The sequence below is a fragment of the Daphnia pulex genome, chromosome 2 (assembly GCF_021134715.1).
Source record: "Daphnia pulex isolate KAP4 chromosome 2, ASM2113471v1".
NCBI lineage: Eukaryota > Metazoa > Arthropoda > Branchiopoda > Diplostraca > Daphniidae > Daphnia > Daphnia pulex.
In genome coordinates this window covers 8,568,898-8,584,294 of record NC_060018.1, presented here as the reverse complement: position 1 = coordinate 8,584,294, position 15,397 = coordinate 8,568,898, and the positions used below count along the sequence as shown (strand labels likewise).

At 41.3% G+C, this 15,397-nt stretch overlaps 1 protein-coding gene across 4 annotated transcripts in view; it reads left to right on the top strand.

Moving 5' to 3' along the window:
- LOC124210174 (alpha-catulin-like) overlaps window positions 1-15,397 on the top strand; it is a 42,463-nt gene that overhangs the window by 25,602 nt on the left and 1,464 nt on the right. For 2 of the 4 annotated variants that reach the window (XM_046608423.1, XM_046608425.1), the window contains 12 exons: window positions 547-791; window positions 951-1,160; window positions 5,583-5,780; window positions 7,427-7,681; window positions 7,860-8,268; window positions 8,821-8,942; window positions 9,268-9,318; window positions 9,451-9,873; window positions 9,949-10,155; window positions 10,567-10,698; window positions 12,645-15,044; window positions 15,157-15,397. In XM_046608423.1, coding sequence (XP_046464379.1) covers window positions 547-791; window positions 951-1,160; window positions 5,583-5,780; window positions 7,427-7,681; window positions 7,860-8,268; window positions 8,821-8,942; window positions 9,268-9,318; window positions 9,451-9,873; window positions 9,949-10,155; window positions 10,567-10,698; window positions 12,645-12,782 — 2,390 coding nt within the window. In that variant the 3' untranslated portion in view covers window positions 12,783-15,044; window positions 15,157-15,397. The remainder of the gene's footprint in view (window positions 1-546; window positions 792-950; window positions 1,161-5,582; window positions 5,781-7,426; window positions 7,682-7,859; window positions 8,269-8,820; window positions 8,943-9,267; window positions 9,319-9,450; window positions 9,874-9,948; window positions 10,156-10,566; window positions 10,699-12,644; window positions 15,045-15,156) is intronic. The other 2 variants (XM_046608424.1, XM_046608426.1) reach the window with 1 other exon arrangement.

The following is a 15,397-nucleotide window of genomic DNA, read 5'->3' as shown; positions in this document are numbered from 1 at the left end:
TATATCGATGTTTATAACCGAAATACTTGTCCTTAAGAAATAATGTCCTTAAATACAAAGATATGCAAGCTAATGGCGAATCAACGTGAGGCGAACGGGCGGTATGATCCGAGTATAAGTGCGTTCACAAGAAAAGTTAAAAGTCCTCAACTCGATAGGGCGGAATTTTTGCAGCCTTTAAATGTTCCATTGAAAGAATCAAACTGTTGTATCAGAAGTTCAGTGAGCTGGAAATTAAAGCACACTTGAGGACTAAGATCCAGATAACGACGTGCGACGGGAATTCATTTGTCTGGGTAACATTCAAGATCGACGGGCGGAAACTTATTTTAGTTTTAGCGCTCCAATTTTCGATTCATTATTCGTCATCATCAAATATTTCATTTTAGTAACAATAACTATAAGCCGTTAAACGCATTTCTCTCAATTCTAATGATTCAATACAACGTGTATTTCAAATTTGGTAGTCTATTTTCGTTAAAAGATTTTATTTTGGTGTAAAACACGAATGATAAAAACATTTCGATTAAACTATTGCATTGATAGGTGCTGCCATTGAAAAGTTATGCGAAATGCAATATGACGAAACACAAACCTGCGGAACAGACGGCGAAATGAGTCCATCGGCCGGGAGTGGCGGAGGTGGAAGCGGTTCAATTCTTGGTAGCAGCGGAATGACCGACAAAGGTTCAATGGTCCGAGCAGCTCGATGTCTGCTAGCCGCTGTTACCCAAGTCCTTCTTTTAGCTGATACCATTGTAGTCAAACAGCTTCTTCAAGCCAAAGATAAAGTAAGTTAGATTTAAAAACCATTTGTTTTGTTGCTAAAAGCGATCTTATTATAACAGCGCGCAACTTCTGAATTTTTTAGTATACAGTATTTGATTGGTATTTTTTCTGGTTGTACTGTACCTTACTGTTGTACTTTTTGGGTGTGATTTCTCTTGCAGGTGTCGAATACGCTAACTCGCCTAGAGGGAGTAAACAATTTCACAGAATTTGTGAAAGCCTTCAGTCAGTTCGGAAGCGAGATGGTTGATTTTGCTCACGTGACGGGAGATCGCCAGAACGATTTGAAAGATGAGAGACGGCGAGCCCAAATGAGTGCTGCTCGTACTATTCTAGAACGTTCAACGCTTATGCTTCTCACCGCCTCAAAGGTAACAACCTTTATTCTTTATGCTCTTCCGAGTCCTTGTTTTGTCAAAATTGTTAACAGTAATTAAACACAGTTTTCATTCTCGATGATTGTGCAAGTAGAACTAACCATAGTAAACAAAGGAAAAAACAAACAGCTTCCATCGTAACTATGGTGATGTTATTCACCTAGGCTGAACCTATGATCACTTGCAGATTCGTAGGGGAACTTTACAATAGAAGAAATAGCAGTAGTAAATTGTTTTCTTTTAGTGTAAAAGTGTTATATTTGTATGCAAGATACCATCATTAATGCTGTTAAGAACACAATCGATCCGTCTTTTTTTTTTCGTCCAAGTCCCTTAAGATTCCGCCAGATTCGCATGTATCGCTGTATCGCATTAGCTCATATTTGAGGACTAGTCACTGCAGCTGAGAAATAACCGCGGCATTCCCCATTCAAGATGTCACAAAAACACCAACAAAAAGGAAAAAAGGAGTTTACGCATGCGTAGATCATGTGACGCCAGAACAGTCGTCCCATATCCTACGTATAGTTTCCGTCTAAACATGAATATATGAACTCTCAGTTCTATCACCCTATCACGCGACCAATAATAAGCAGCAGGCTGCACTGACTCTTTATTGATATAGTTAATAGTTTCGGTTGTATATATACGTAGGAGATCAAATGCCTACACATTCGTAAAGAGCATTAAGTGTCTGTATTCATAACGAAGTTAGCCGATAAACCCGATTATTGTCACGGTCTGGTCACGGTGCTGTGGCAATTTGCCAATCATTCCCTTATTCTCCTTTGAAAGAAAAGTCATGCAGGAATCAGGTCAATTTCATCTAATCGAGGAAGGGACATTAGATTGGCTGCTTCTTGCAACGTGGCGGGGGTTAAGTCTCATTCTGAACTGAAACAATAACGTATGAAGCAATTCAATATTATTCATTTGGTAATATTACTAATGTAATCAAAGCTGTTGTAAATCGTGATCAAATGTTGTTGTGCTGTTGTTGATTTCGCGGTAAAAATGTGAAATACTCGTTGCCACGAAAATCAATTGGTTAACGCTGAGTACGATGAAGAACTAGTTTTGATTATATTTAGTTGCGCAACTCAAATAACACGCACGTTGCATAATAAATAAAGCCCACACTAAATTGTGCATACACGCGGAGCGGTTGTTTTCGTCCTTGGTCATCAAGGTAGTAGGGCAACTGGCAAACAAATCTAAACGCAAGCACGCAAGAAACGGCGGCGTGATTATCCCGCTGAGTTGACTTTGCCGTACTGCAAACGTTTGACGTATATTTTCCTAGCAATAATATATTAGAAGTGTAATTAATTAACATGTATGAAAAATATGCGCGTCTGTTTGTGTTGACGACTGGCGCGTTTCAGGAATATTCGCATTGAAATCAACTGCGAAGATTAAATATTTGAAATTGAATTGGAATAAAAGTATGAATAAACCTAATGGAATCTCAATCATGCGCCATATTTTCGCTCGCATAATATAGCTACGTATGATTTTGGATGGACGTCATCTTTTGGTAGAAATAGTGAAGGATGGGGATGAAATGACTCGCTCGTCCGGGCGATATGTTTCAGTTGCTTGTTGTGACTGGGGAATGCCACATCCATACACGCCCGCCTTCTTTGTGCTTCCGTATAATTTGTAATAGTCGTCGCTGCAGTAAGACACAAGAACAGGAAATCAGAGACAACCTTGGAGGCAACGTGACTCTCGCCCTTATCACCGCAGTTTCTCTAGACTCTTTCTTCTTGATGTTGTTTTCCTGTGCCCCGCGCCCGCGACTCTCCTTCGCTCCTTCGCTCCTTCGCTCCTTCGCTCCTTCCTGCCTTCCTCTATACGACCGAGATTCGTGGGCGGGAGCGAGCAGAGCGGCGAATGCAACCAGGCGACAAGGAATCGAAAAAGAGAAAGAAATAAAAAGGGGAAAAAAAAGCCGAGAGACGGGCGAAGTAAAAAAAGAGAAAAAAGGGGAAAAGTAGTATACGGAGAAAAGAAGAGGCATTTCTTGGATGACTATCATTCGCCCTTATTTCTTTGTGTGTGTGTGAACGTCCGCGGTGACGGGCCGAGGCGACGCTGGTGCAGGAAGAAACCCAACCAAACAAAAGAAATCCGTTCGCAAGAGTACACACCTACACATGCAAGCTGCATTTCCCCGGCAGTGCATGGAGCGGGGCCTCGTTATTCCTCCAAGTTAGATCAATACATCGCCTATGTAGAGGTCGTCATGTCGAGGGAGTCATTGTTGCTGGTGCCAGTATATAATAATGCCAGAACGGGCAAAGGCGGGCAAAGGGGAGAAAGCTATAGGCCGCGCGCCGCGCCAGACCATCTCATCCGCGGTTGCAGCGCCGCTATAACATTGTCGAGGCTGCTATACAGTATAGGACGAATATAAGGTGCGGTCGAGTCGACGCAGGAAATGTAGAGCTGTCTTTGCTATAGGGGCAAGTTGTGGTATGTGCGGAACAGCGAGAGCAGCAGTGTAATAGGGCTGATGCTGGATACAAGTGCGGGCAGGGGAATAATGGCTTGATGGATTGTGTGTGCTGCTGAAGACGTTGCGCTGCGGCTGCCGTGCAATTGCTGTTGGATTTGGTCTATGGGTCGCCAGGGACAAACTGCCAGAAATGGGGTGGAGGGACAATGATTTTCACAGAAGAAGCGCTCTGTTTATATGGGGGAAAACATCTGAAATTGTTTTCTTTCTTGTCCTTCTTTGCTTGACTTTTTGAAGCGCTTTAAAGAATCTGGATTTTTTTTTAACAGCGTTTATATTCCAGACCAAAAAAGATACGCGTTGGCTGACTTTTATTTCCTGGCTCTAATTAGTACCCAAAAATGAGCCGATTATTTGTATATTCATTTAGAGGGCAACTTTGTGTGTCTTTTTCTAACGCCATAAGCCAATAATAGGACCGGAAATACGAACAAGGTCAAAGTCAGCAACGTGATGCGAAAGTAAAATCAACATGGAACTCGCTCATAGTTGGCATATCTAGGTTACTGGGTTCTAGCTTCTAGATACGATTATGACGAATACTATTATACGATGTAGCCCTTCCAACTAGATCAAAGTATATACGTGTAGTCGTGTACTGTTGGAATCATATACACACATAAAGTGTGTCCATTTGTGGGCTGGCTGCAGTTGGATTCTATAGCGAGAGCCGGCCAGAGCATGATGATGCAAGGCTTTATTGAGGACTACGGCGAATAAATAAGTTATTAACTGTTTATTGCTTTTCTAGTTACAACAATTGATTGAATCTCTGTCCCGTCTGGGTCTAAAGCACGTGAGATGGTTACTGGTTACAGCCTTCTTTAAGATATATCTATATAATTTTCTGGATGTTTGTAATGCGAGACGGAATCGCAGACGCTTTTTTTTTCTCTTTTGTCTTATATAGTTTCTTGGGTTGTTTGCCATTGGCCGAATCTCCAATGTGAAGTTGGCAACCGATTCTATTTGGGTTACATCATAGTAGCGTCCTTCTGTCCTTGTGCACCATAGGAAGCGATAATGAAAGGAAATAGAAAATACGAAAACATAAAAAGAATAGGGAAGCCCTAGACGTCAAGTCTGTCTATAGTGTTATCGACACGTTGTTTCTTATTATCGTGCCATTCTCGAGAACACTGGAGACAGTAGACTACAAACCAACAAAATATTCTAAACCGTGGCGTTCTATCTCTCAATCTGCTCATTTTTCTACCAATCCAATTATATTGACATAAATTGCTGTGTACGCAGTAACGCTATACGTGATGAATCAGAAAATCGCTTGTTGATTATGTATGCACGACGGCTTATTTTTCTCCACGATTCAAGTGGTCGGAATATCTTTGGAAAAACAGGCCCGAATTTATAGACTTAGTCGTCGTCCCTTTTCACGAACCATTGAGCCTAATCGTCAGCCATATCAAGTTGATGCATTAGTTTTTTTCCTGCTGGACAACACAAATGAATGCGCATAAAAAATATTCTTGGCAATGACAACAATTGCCATTCTCTTAGACATATTGTACCGTAGTATACTTAAGAGCACTTATAGAGTTATGCATGATACACTGTGACATCAGCAGTCGTAAATATAGCGTAATTATCCAATAACAATGTAATAATTACTTATAACAGGCTAGGAATAAACCAGATTACTGTCGATTTATTATATGATTAACTAAATGACAAGGAAAAAAAATTGCTTCTGAACGCTTCTGAATGATTATATTGCTTTCATGAACATAACAAATGTGATAAATGTGACCTGCGGGAATTTAATTGATGTTAGATTTGACTCGAGTAAACTTCGAAAAACGTCCCGCCTAATAAATAGCTCAAAGAAAAAACCCAATGATGGATCTGTTATATATTTTGTGACGCTTCTTTTTTAGACGTGTCTGCGACATCCCGAGTGTACTTCATCACGCGAGAACCGCGACACCGTTTTCTGTCACATGAGGCGCGCCATCGACCTGGTTCACTACGTAGTCAAGGATGGCCTTTTGCAGAGTAGCAGTGACCACGTCAGCGACGCTCGAACCCCCGGCAACGGTCCCAACTCTTCTTCAATGTCCAATCAACCCAAAGAGGTAACATATGACAATAGGATTGAAATAACACGCAGTCTATATACTCCTATGCATAAATACATAAATAAGGTTATAGCTGCTGCAATAAATGCGCATGTCAGTTTAAAATTCAAAATGCGCTACTCAGAAGTCGGATGTTACATGAATGTCAGCCAGTCCAGCTCACCATCGCAGTCGCACTGACGTCCGTCCACGTCCGTCCAAGCGTTGGCCTACACATACGTGCAGTAGATACACATGTGCACTTGTTTTCCTATGCACAGCAGGGAAGCGAATAGCTCTGCATGACAAGCTGCTTGCTTTGCTGGGCCTCCCGGCGACGGCCAGGGCGAGACGGGTTTGACGTCATGTTTACTGCTGATTCCAACGATCGATTTCGACTTTTCTGTCGCCGTCTGTCGTCCGCTCCTCGGCGCGAGGTCCAAGAAGTTTGGTTAAGAAACAGGGACGGCCATTAAAGATCAAGCCAACCTAGGATCGCGACCCGGGAGGAAGATGAGAAGGCTATAAAAAGGCACACACACAGAGTGCTAAACTGCAATAGGGAAAACCCATCGGATTGAAGCGACGGAAAGACAAAAGATAAAGAAAAACTTAAACCAATAAAATGTGTTGAGCGAGCTAGCTAGGACTAGGGAGGGAGAAATGTATTCTTACTGCTATCCAACTAGAGAAGATTCCGTACTAGTTAATGAGAGAACTTTTTATCAAATGTTGCTTTGCTTTAATGGTGTTGCTTTTACAGTATAATGAGACATTTTAGAGATTTAAAGCATATACCGGTGCTATGACGCCACCGTGACATGTGTGTAGGATTAAGACGTGGTTCTTAGTAGCAGGTTTCAAAGCGAACCATAGTGTTCATTAAATTACTAATTTCTCTTTCATAAAGAAAAGTTTGCTAATGCCTGTGACATATGTGTTTATAGATTTAGTTGTCAACATGAATTGAAACGCGAAATGTGGAAAGTGCTGTGTTCTTCACGTTAGAGAAATGAGGAATCGAATGTCAGGAACGCAAAATTCACGAGAATTCCCCCTCAAAGTGTTACATGAACTGGCGTACGTGTTTTTGGACCCTTCACGTTAGTTAACTTGCGCACTGATTACTTACTTGATTTACTGTCATGTTTCACCCATTCTGACAGAAAAGTGTGTGACGGAGGAACGAAAGGATGGTGCATACATTTTTACTTAGTTATGTAGCTTAGGTAATGAATGGCTTCCATTTTCGTCGCCAAGGTGAGAGAGAAAACGGAAAGAAAAAGGGGTGCCAATTCTTTGAAGAAAAATAACGAAATCTGTCGTTAATTTCGTCATGAAAATAAATGATCTCGCAATAGATTTAGAAAATTTTCAAACCCCTTTTTCAAAAGTGTATACCTAGTTGTGTTACTATTTCTAGAACCCAATTTTTCTTTGGGCTTTATTAACTCTACGTAATTATTACTTTGTAAAAGCTCCCCAGCATATATGCCTTACTAATAACGTTTGTACTGTACCAACTAAGGGAATTTTCACTACTTTTGTCAGCCGTAGCTTTGTGCTCACCATAGTGAAAAAGTTGAAGTTCTGATTCAATAAATGAGCCGTGGGAATAATCAAATATTTCGGGAAACTCAATATATTTTCACGGGAACGCATAGGAGGATTGGGACGTCCTGTTAACAGCCTACGGAGCCATCCAGCAACTAGACGACTCCGTAGAGATGACTCGGTTAACACTGGCGCCATCGGCTTGTCGGGAACGTATGACCTCGGCACTGGATGCCGCCATCGAACGAACTCAAGACTTTACAGACTCGGCCTACACGTCGCACGAACACCGGGAAAATATTCTCCTACTTTGGGATCGCGTTAGATCTGGATTATCTCACGTCATCCGCGCCGGTATCAATTTGGTATGTATATTGTGTCAACTCTACAATCAGAAAACCAATTAAAAGCTGAAGGAAAAATAAAATTGTAGGGAATAGAAGAAGGCGAGAATAGCGCCAGTTTTATAAATCGAAATGAGAAGTTGAAAAGCGCAGTCGTTTCAAGTCATTGTTCAACTTTCATTTCGTGTCTCTTGAATAGGAACAAAGAGAAAGGCACTCGCCAACGGAAGAACTGGAAACGGCCATCCGGACACTCTTGCAGTGCACTCAAGAGCTGCGACTCCAACTGGAGCAGACATCTCTTGAACAAGCGTCGGAGCTGCTGGCCTCGTCGCGGGAGGACGCCGACCTGGTCTGCCATCTGCGAGCGGCGGCCATTTCGCTAGATGGCGACCGATTCGACGAGTGCAGCGAGCGCTTTCAGGAGCACGTTGACCACTTGCAAGAAGTGTGCAAGCTCTTGCGACATGTGGCGCCGACTGAAGCCCTACAGGTTCAAGCCAAATATGCCGAGATCACCGTTCGCATTTACGGACCCCAAATGCTCACAGCCACTCACACCCTCTCGCTTTACCCCAATTCCAAGATAGCCAAAGAAAATTTCCAAGGTACTTTATCAAATTCAGGCTTAGAAAATAGAAATTCAATCATTTGAAACATTAGACTTAATTATAACAAACAAGCCTATCTCTCAATTTTGGTTAACAAACAATTTGACTTCAATGACGTACTACTCGTGTCTCGTGTTCGCTGAATGAATGTGTCACGCTTGCACCAGCTAGAATGCCAATGACAGTGAAAAAACTGATTGGTATACATCTGATTGCATGTATATGTAGGCTATATAACAACATTTCTCAAGCAATGATCCTCATTTGCTAAGAAGGCTGACTGATAATAAGATAGGGCCAGTAATATCAGGTGAACGAACACGAATGGCTGTGATAGTGTTACACAATGTGCATTCCTTTAAGTGATCTGATCTAAATTAAGCATGGACGAGCCTGAATAATTGGTTCACACGTCTTAATCTCATCTTCTCCGTTCTCGCTTAATTCTGTTATGATTACTCAACCCGATCTGCGGTGTGGACGAACATCTCCGATGACGTTTGGATTTTCTTCGTCCGCTCGAACCGATTACCGTCGGCGCTTGTGCAGTTTTCTCCGACTGCTGGCAGGCGCTACTCAACGACGTCACCAATCTGGCGAAAGAAGTGTCAGAGCTTCTGCAAGGTCGCGCGACCGAAAAACATGTTTACATGTCCCTTCCACGACCAGGCGTGAGTTGCTCTTTATGAATTTGACACTACGTCAGTTCTAGTTCTAAAGTTTGAAATTCCTTGATTTCTGAATGCATCACATCATGAGTACTATCAATTTGTATTTTAACTGTATACCTATTGTGTAATTAGGCTATAGATGTCACTACAAGTCACTGTAATTAATTACATTCAAATGGGCACCTTAGCCGCATATTTTTTGCAGTGTAAAATGCAATCACAAACTATATTATCACATAGATAAATCAATAGATTCTAAATTTTGTCACATTGATGTCACACGCCAAGCAATTGTAAACACCTGTTATTTGTTGTTGATATTTAGAAACACGGGACCACTAGTAAACCTCTAAAGCCGGGTAAACTCGACTCAGAGGTACGAATGACAGCACCTATTATTACGACATCCTTTTTTTTTCACTGTCCTAAATGCCAGCCAAACGTCATTTTCATCTATTAAAATGAACTTATCTTGGTTTCTGAATGATTAATATTGTGACTGTTGTAGGAGCAAGCGAAAATAGCAAAAGCTGGACTTGAAATGAAATTAATCACAAGTGAAATGGACGCGGAAACGGACAGATGGACAGAAGCTCAAAACGCGGCACAACAACAGGCCACTGCGCTCAGAGGAGCTGGCGGCGAAGCTCTGGGCGGAATGGCGAATCCGGGCGTTGCTGGAGTCGGCAACGGTGGTGCTGGTGTCGCTGGCGGAGCTGCTGTCCCGATGAGTCCGACCAGCAGTGGCTTGGACGAGAACAATGATATCGTCAAACGAGCTCGCAACATGTCTTCCATGGCCTTTAGTATGTATCAATTCACGCGCGGTGAGGGAACGCTCAAGACCACACAGGACCTCTTCACGCAAGCCGAGTATTTCGCCGAAGAAGCCAATCGGCTTTACAAAGTAGTCAGGCAGTTTTGTTACCAGGTTCGTTTAGACATTGCACAATTACCTTACGTTTATTTCTAACGTCAATCTCTAATATTTTTACAATTATTACAGGTACCTGCCGGAACTTTGAAGAAAGAATTGCTGGACTATGTCGATCAGATTCCAACTTACGTACAGCAGTTGCAATTCACCGTCAAGAATCCCACCGTCGGGAAAGCGGCCACGTTCACCAAAGTCGACGCTGTCATCCAAGAGACGAAAAACTGCATGAATTGCGTCTCGAAAGTGGTCAGCACTTGCTTCGAATGCGCCAACAAGGTTATTTCTTATTTGCCTTTTCTTCGTTCTCCCATAGTTGTTACGATTTTAGTGCACTTAGTATCTGACGTTCTCTTTTACTAACACCTTACCTTAATTTCTATCGGAAAAAAAATTTAATCTTGACACAATAATAACTCCGTTGAATGACACGGTAATCTCGGTGGGTCCCTCGCCGTCGTCAACATTATGATTTAGTTCACTAATCGCATTTTTTTTTAATTTAAAAAATATAAACAATATAAAAAAAAATAACCAAAATAAAATAGAAAAGAACAAAACCTAGGTAGGAAAATTTGAGATCCAAATGCAATGCAACGGACTTTTGGAGAAAAATGAATGAGTAACAAATGAAACACAATCAAAAGAACAAGGATTTCCATTTTGGGATTTTCTTTCTTCAAATTTCAGTATAACTTGTATATGTCGGACACTTTGGTGTCGGAAGCTATGGCAAGCAGCACTGGAAGCGAGGAGCATCAAACATCTTCATCGTCGATGATGTTCAAACCCGTCAGCGACATTCAATCCAGACTAGGGAAGGTATTGTACACGTCAAAAAAACCAACAAAAAACAAAAAAACAAAAACACATTCAGAATTTAAAACATAAACCGAGCCAAGCTCCCCAACATCGCGCATCAGCAAACAGCATCTACCGTCTTACATACTCACAAAATCCTGCCCTTCGTGTTTTGCTGTTGTTTTGTTTCGTTTCTTATCGTGACAAGTTGAATATTCACGTCCCCGTGATGCTGCCCTTCCCCTCCTCTTGTACATATAATGAATCCATTTGATGTTTTTGTTTGAAACGAAAGCATCAAGTCGTCTTTCATTGGTATCAAAATGCACAGTCCAGTCACCACCACCACCTGATCAATGCTCAATTCACAGTGTGTGTTGACAAGTGCTGTTTATGTTGATGCCAGTGACTGGCGACGCTTATTTCTTATTTCAATTCAGTCCCTTATAATCCAAATTCTAACAGAACACAAACCAACAAACAATTGCTTTTTTTTTTAAATTTATAAATTAGAAAAAAAAGGGTTTGAATTGTAATCCTGTAAATGAACCTATATATCAAAAAAGATACCCGCCACACCGACGGCCTTTAATAACGCGCTGCTCTTATAGCCTTATATGCCTTAATGACATTTGTAATTGTATCCTACGCTTCTTTCATGCGGTTTGCATATCAATGGACACACTCGCCGACCTCATGAAAGAGTTTAAGTTCCAATCTTCTACGTAAACTCCGTTTTAACGGCGGACGTTGACAAAATCCGGTACAGCGCTGAAAACGAGACTCACAGCGCGAGTCTAAATGTAAACGTTTGATCGTCCATGTACCCGTAGTCGCCTGTCTTATTCTATGCTGTTATAGAATCTACATACATATGTATTTCTGTCATGCCGCCACGTTAACACATGGCCCATATAACTGGGCTTTGCTGCTGTTTTGTGCCTTTGTCCACCTGGGTTCCTTCTCGACTGAACCGCTGGAACCGTTCTGGATTCGGTTTAAAAAATAGCCTCAGAATGATCAAATAAAAAATAGCTTCTGTCATCATATTTGCGACCGAAACTGGTGATATGATGCACGGCCGATTAAGGATATACGCAGATCTTGAATGATAAGACATTGGCGTCTGTGGTTCGTTGAAGTTATACCCAGGTTATACCGGTGGGAAAATGACCGATAACCCAACACCCAACGCAAACCGTTTTGTCTCGCACTTTGATTGGCTGCTTTTTGCTATGTCTCCATCCGTCTCCATCCTCTGCTGCTCAGTTCTGCTGTAAACCCATGTAAACCCGTCTGGATATCTCTCTATTTTTCTCTCACTCTTGTTGCTGCTGGTGTCAATGCCGTGTTCCTTGTATAAGGCCACAACGAATCTATAGACTGCCATGATTTCGGCTTCAAGGTCCGCCGTATAAAGAGCATGCATGATGTCGGCTTGTTATACGCTGTCTGGGCTCTTTATAGTGGACAATCGGCGGCACTTCGGCGAATAGCGCACTCACAAGTGTCAGCCGTTCACGGAGCTGCTATATCCTACAAGAGACTGTATACTGTACAACCAATCGTACACACACAGTTGCTCAGACATGCATTTGTCCTAATATTACACTACCGGATGATGATGCTCATCCGGATCGTGTGACTCGTAGTGCGCCACAGCACTCGCACATTTGACGTCTGGTGATGACCTAAAACGTGCGCTATTCGTGTCTCTCGTCGCCAGCTTTCGTATATATTTGTTCTGCAAAATTCAGTGTTTGCCGCAATGCTAGTAAACGTGATTGACAGTTTGGTCACCACCTCGAATCCTGCACATTAACTTAAAAATCAATCAAACAAACAAACCAACAAAAACAAAAAAAACCCTCCTATAGTGGAAAAAGCAATTTGAAGTTGTGTTTGTAACTCTGTTTAACTTCAACATTTCTTTCGATTTTTGCGCTCTTTTCTTTCGTTTTATTCAGTACAACTTGGACTTCAGAGGACTGTCACCGCGCGGACGGTCTCCGGGTCAGCGAGGTGACGACGACAACGGCGGCGCTGGTTCGGCAACCGAAGGCGGAAAGGCGAGTGGAGGGGCGGGCGGTGACCCGTCCATCTGACAGTTTGGGATGGCCCGAAGGGGCAAAGGCGATTCGAGAAGGACCAGAGTTTCATTCTTGCTTTTCTGAGAAGTCATTCGACATCACAGCCGATGGCACCAAACAGCAACTTCAAGTACAAACACCAAGGCATTGGCAACTGCCGCTGTCGCAATTGAGATTCAAAAACTCCTCAAGTGTCTGAATCTTGCCCTCTCTGCCCTGGGAGCTCAGAGTTGTCAACTCCTTGACACACAGACATCATCACATGTGAAGAAAAGAAAAACAGGTAGGCCTATATCTGCCTATAGAACAACAACACCGACGAGAATCTATAAATTCTCCTTCCGGCCTGTGACGGTGTCTGTAATGGTGTGGCTTTCATGACTCGTGGAAGGCAGCAATGAATATAGTTGAAACAAATTTGTCTCGTCTCTGATGTATGAAAGTTGAGAACGAATCGTGACGATTCCTATAACCTACTGCACATACCCAAATGCAATCACTTCCTTCCTTTTTTCACCGAATGTTTACATTGATCATCGTTACGCCATTATTTTGATTTGCGGGAACATACTTTTTAGAGATAACAACTCGGAAAATTCTGGCATACATACTGGGGCTGCAACTATCGGCTCCGTTCTGTTCGGTCTTCGGTGTCGGTTCTGAATAATCATGGCCGGGTTCGAAAATGTTAATCACAGCAGCGCAATCCTAGAAAATAGGAGACCAGTTAAAACTCCGATCCTAGACACAATTACGGATTTACACTAAAAGTATTCGTGGGTGGACGGTTAATGATGAATGAGATCAAAAGTAATCGTCAAGGAAAACATAATCATTTTTTTTTAATGTACGAATGACGCCAATGTACACGAGTCATGTAATTGTGTCTCGATAGCATAATTCAGATCACAAAATAATTGTTGACGTTTGTTGTCATGACCTGTTAGAAAAAAAAAATGTCGGGCCCTTACACAGTTCAAATAATGGACGAAAATAGATTGATGTGGATGGACAATGATAGGCGGAAAATAAGAGGAGTTATAACCTTTACAATAATGACTTATAAATGATATGTTACTGTTAAAGTTTTAGGGACAAATTCTTTGCCAAATTAGTATAATAGTCAAGATAATTCATCAAAGAAATTTATGGAAATTCAAATTATTATCAGTTAATTTAATCGTATTTTATTGAGCCATCCTCGTCTTTAATTGGGTGTTTCTATTTTACGCCGAAATCAATCGGGAAGATATTTTCTTTGATTTTTGCAGCAATCACATGCCCTTTAAGTTTAAAGAAATTTAAATTCAGTGTTTCCCAAATTTTCAGTTGTCTTGACAAATGGAAGGATAATCAATTAATTGTTCGTGAATTGCCATCGTTTATAAATATGTTTTACACTTCGATTTCTCGACATCTATGGTATTTCGGTGTTTATCTGTCATCCGTCATCGCTCGCCAACGTGTAATGAACTAAATTTGCCTTCAACGTATATTTCTCAACTAAAAGTTGTTTCGTCATATATGTTGATGTATAAGAAAAAGGAAACAATTAACGAAGCACGGTATTTATGATGAATGTCTGTTGATTCACCATATAATCATCGTCGTTCACTGTTGCATGTAGGTGGTTTATACCACTGTGAAACTATTTACAAGCCAAAATTACGGCTATCTGATGACAATGAGAAAGCAGATGGACATACTATCAATTGTGTTGATGTAAATCAAAATAAAAAATTATAAAAAAAAAAAAAATCATTTGTTGTTATTGGGGAAGATCATATATTAAGTTCCGTTGTTTAGAAGATTGCGATTTTCTGTGTATAGTGTGAAGTGTCCATGTAGTGGTGCGTGCCCGAGGGACGGGGGGAGGAGTGCATGTCCACCCCAAATTGTTTTTCAAATGCAGATTAGTGCCAAGGTTCTAAAAAGCTGCATCGATCACTAAAAAAACGCCCACGACTCATCATCTAACTGAACGGACTTCCTCTAACTGATAACAATGAACAGTCAAATGAAAGCTAAGAGAAAAAAGACTAATGTGTCGTGCGTATCAGTATCACAAAATTGCCAGAACAACATCGACTCACACCCAAAATGCTCTTGGTATTTGTACAAGTGTTGGTTTTAACTTCTCTGTTAACTGTGGAGACGCTCGCTCTGGACGTAAACATAGAAAATAATACATACACAGACATCCAAACTTCCAACATTTACTGCCATTCATCCAGAATAAACAACGCCCAGAAGGTTATTTGCGATTTCCGGCATACGGTTAGTTCAGTATATTATAGCGTACACAACTTTGAAACAATATTTTAGTACTTACCTATACACCTCTAACAGTCCATTAATTAAATTGGTGCATTTCATTTTCTGCATCTAGGCTGCAAAATTAGGAAATCCAGAAAGCATTTTAAAAGGACAAAATGAACAGCAAAGCAGAGATTTACACCTGGAGATTCATAACTGTTCCACATTATTAATTTCAGCCGTTTTCTATTCATGGAGACATCTATTTTCTTCTCTGCATTTGACAATTGAAAATGTAGATGACGTCGTTCAAGAAGAAATGGCTATGAATCTTGGTTATAACCAAAGCTCGCTACCTTCCGGAGATTTCATCA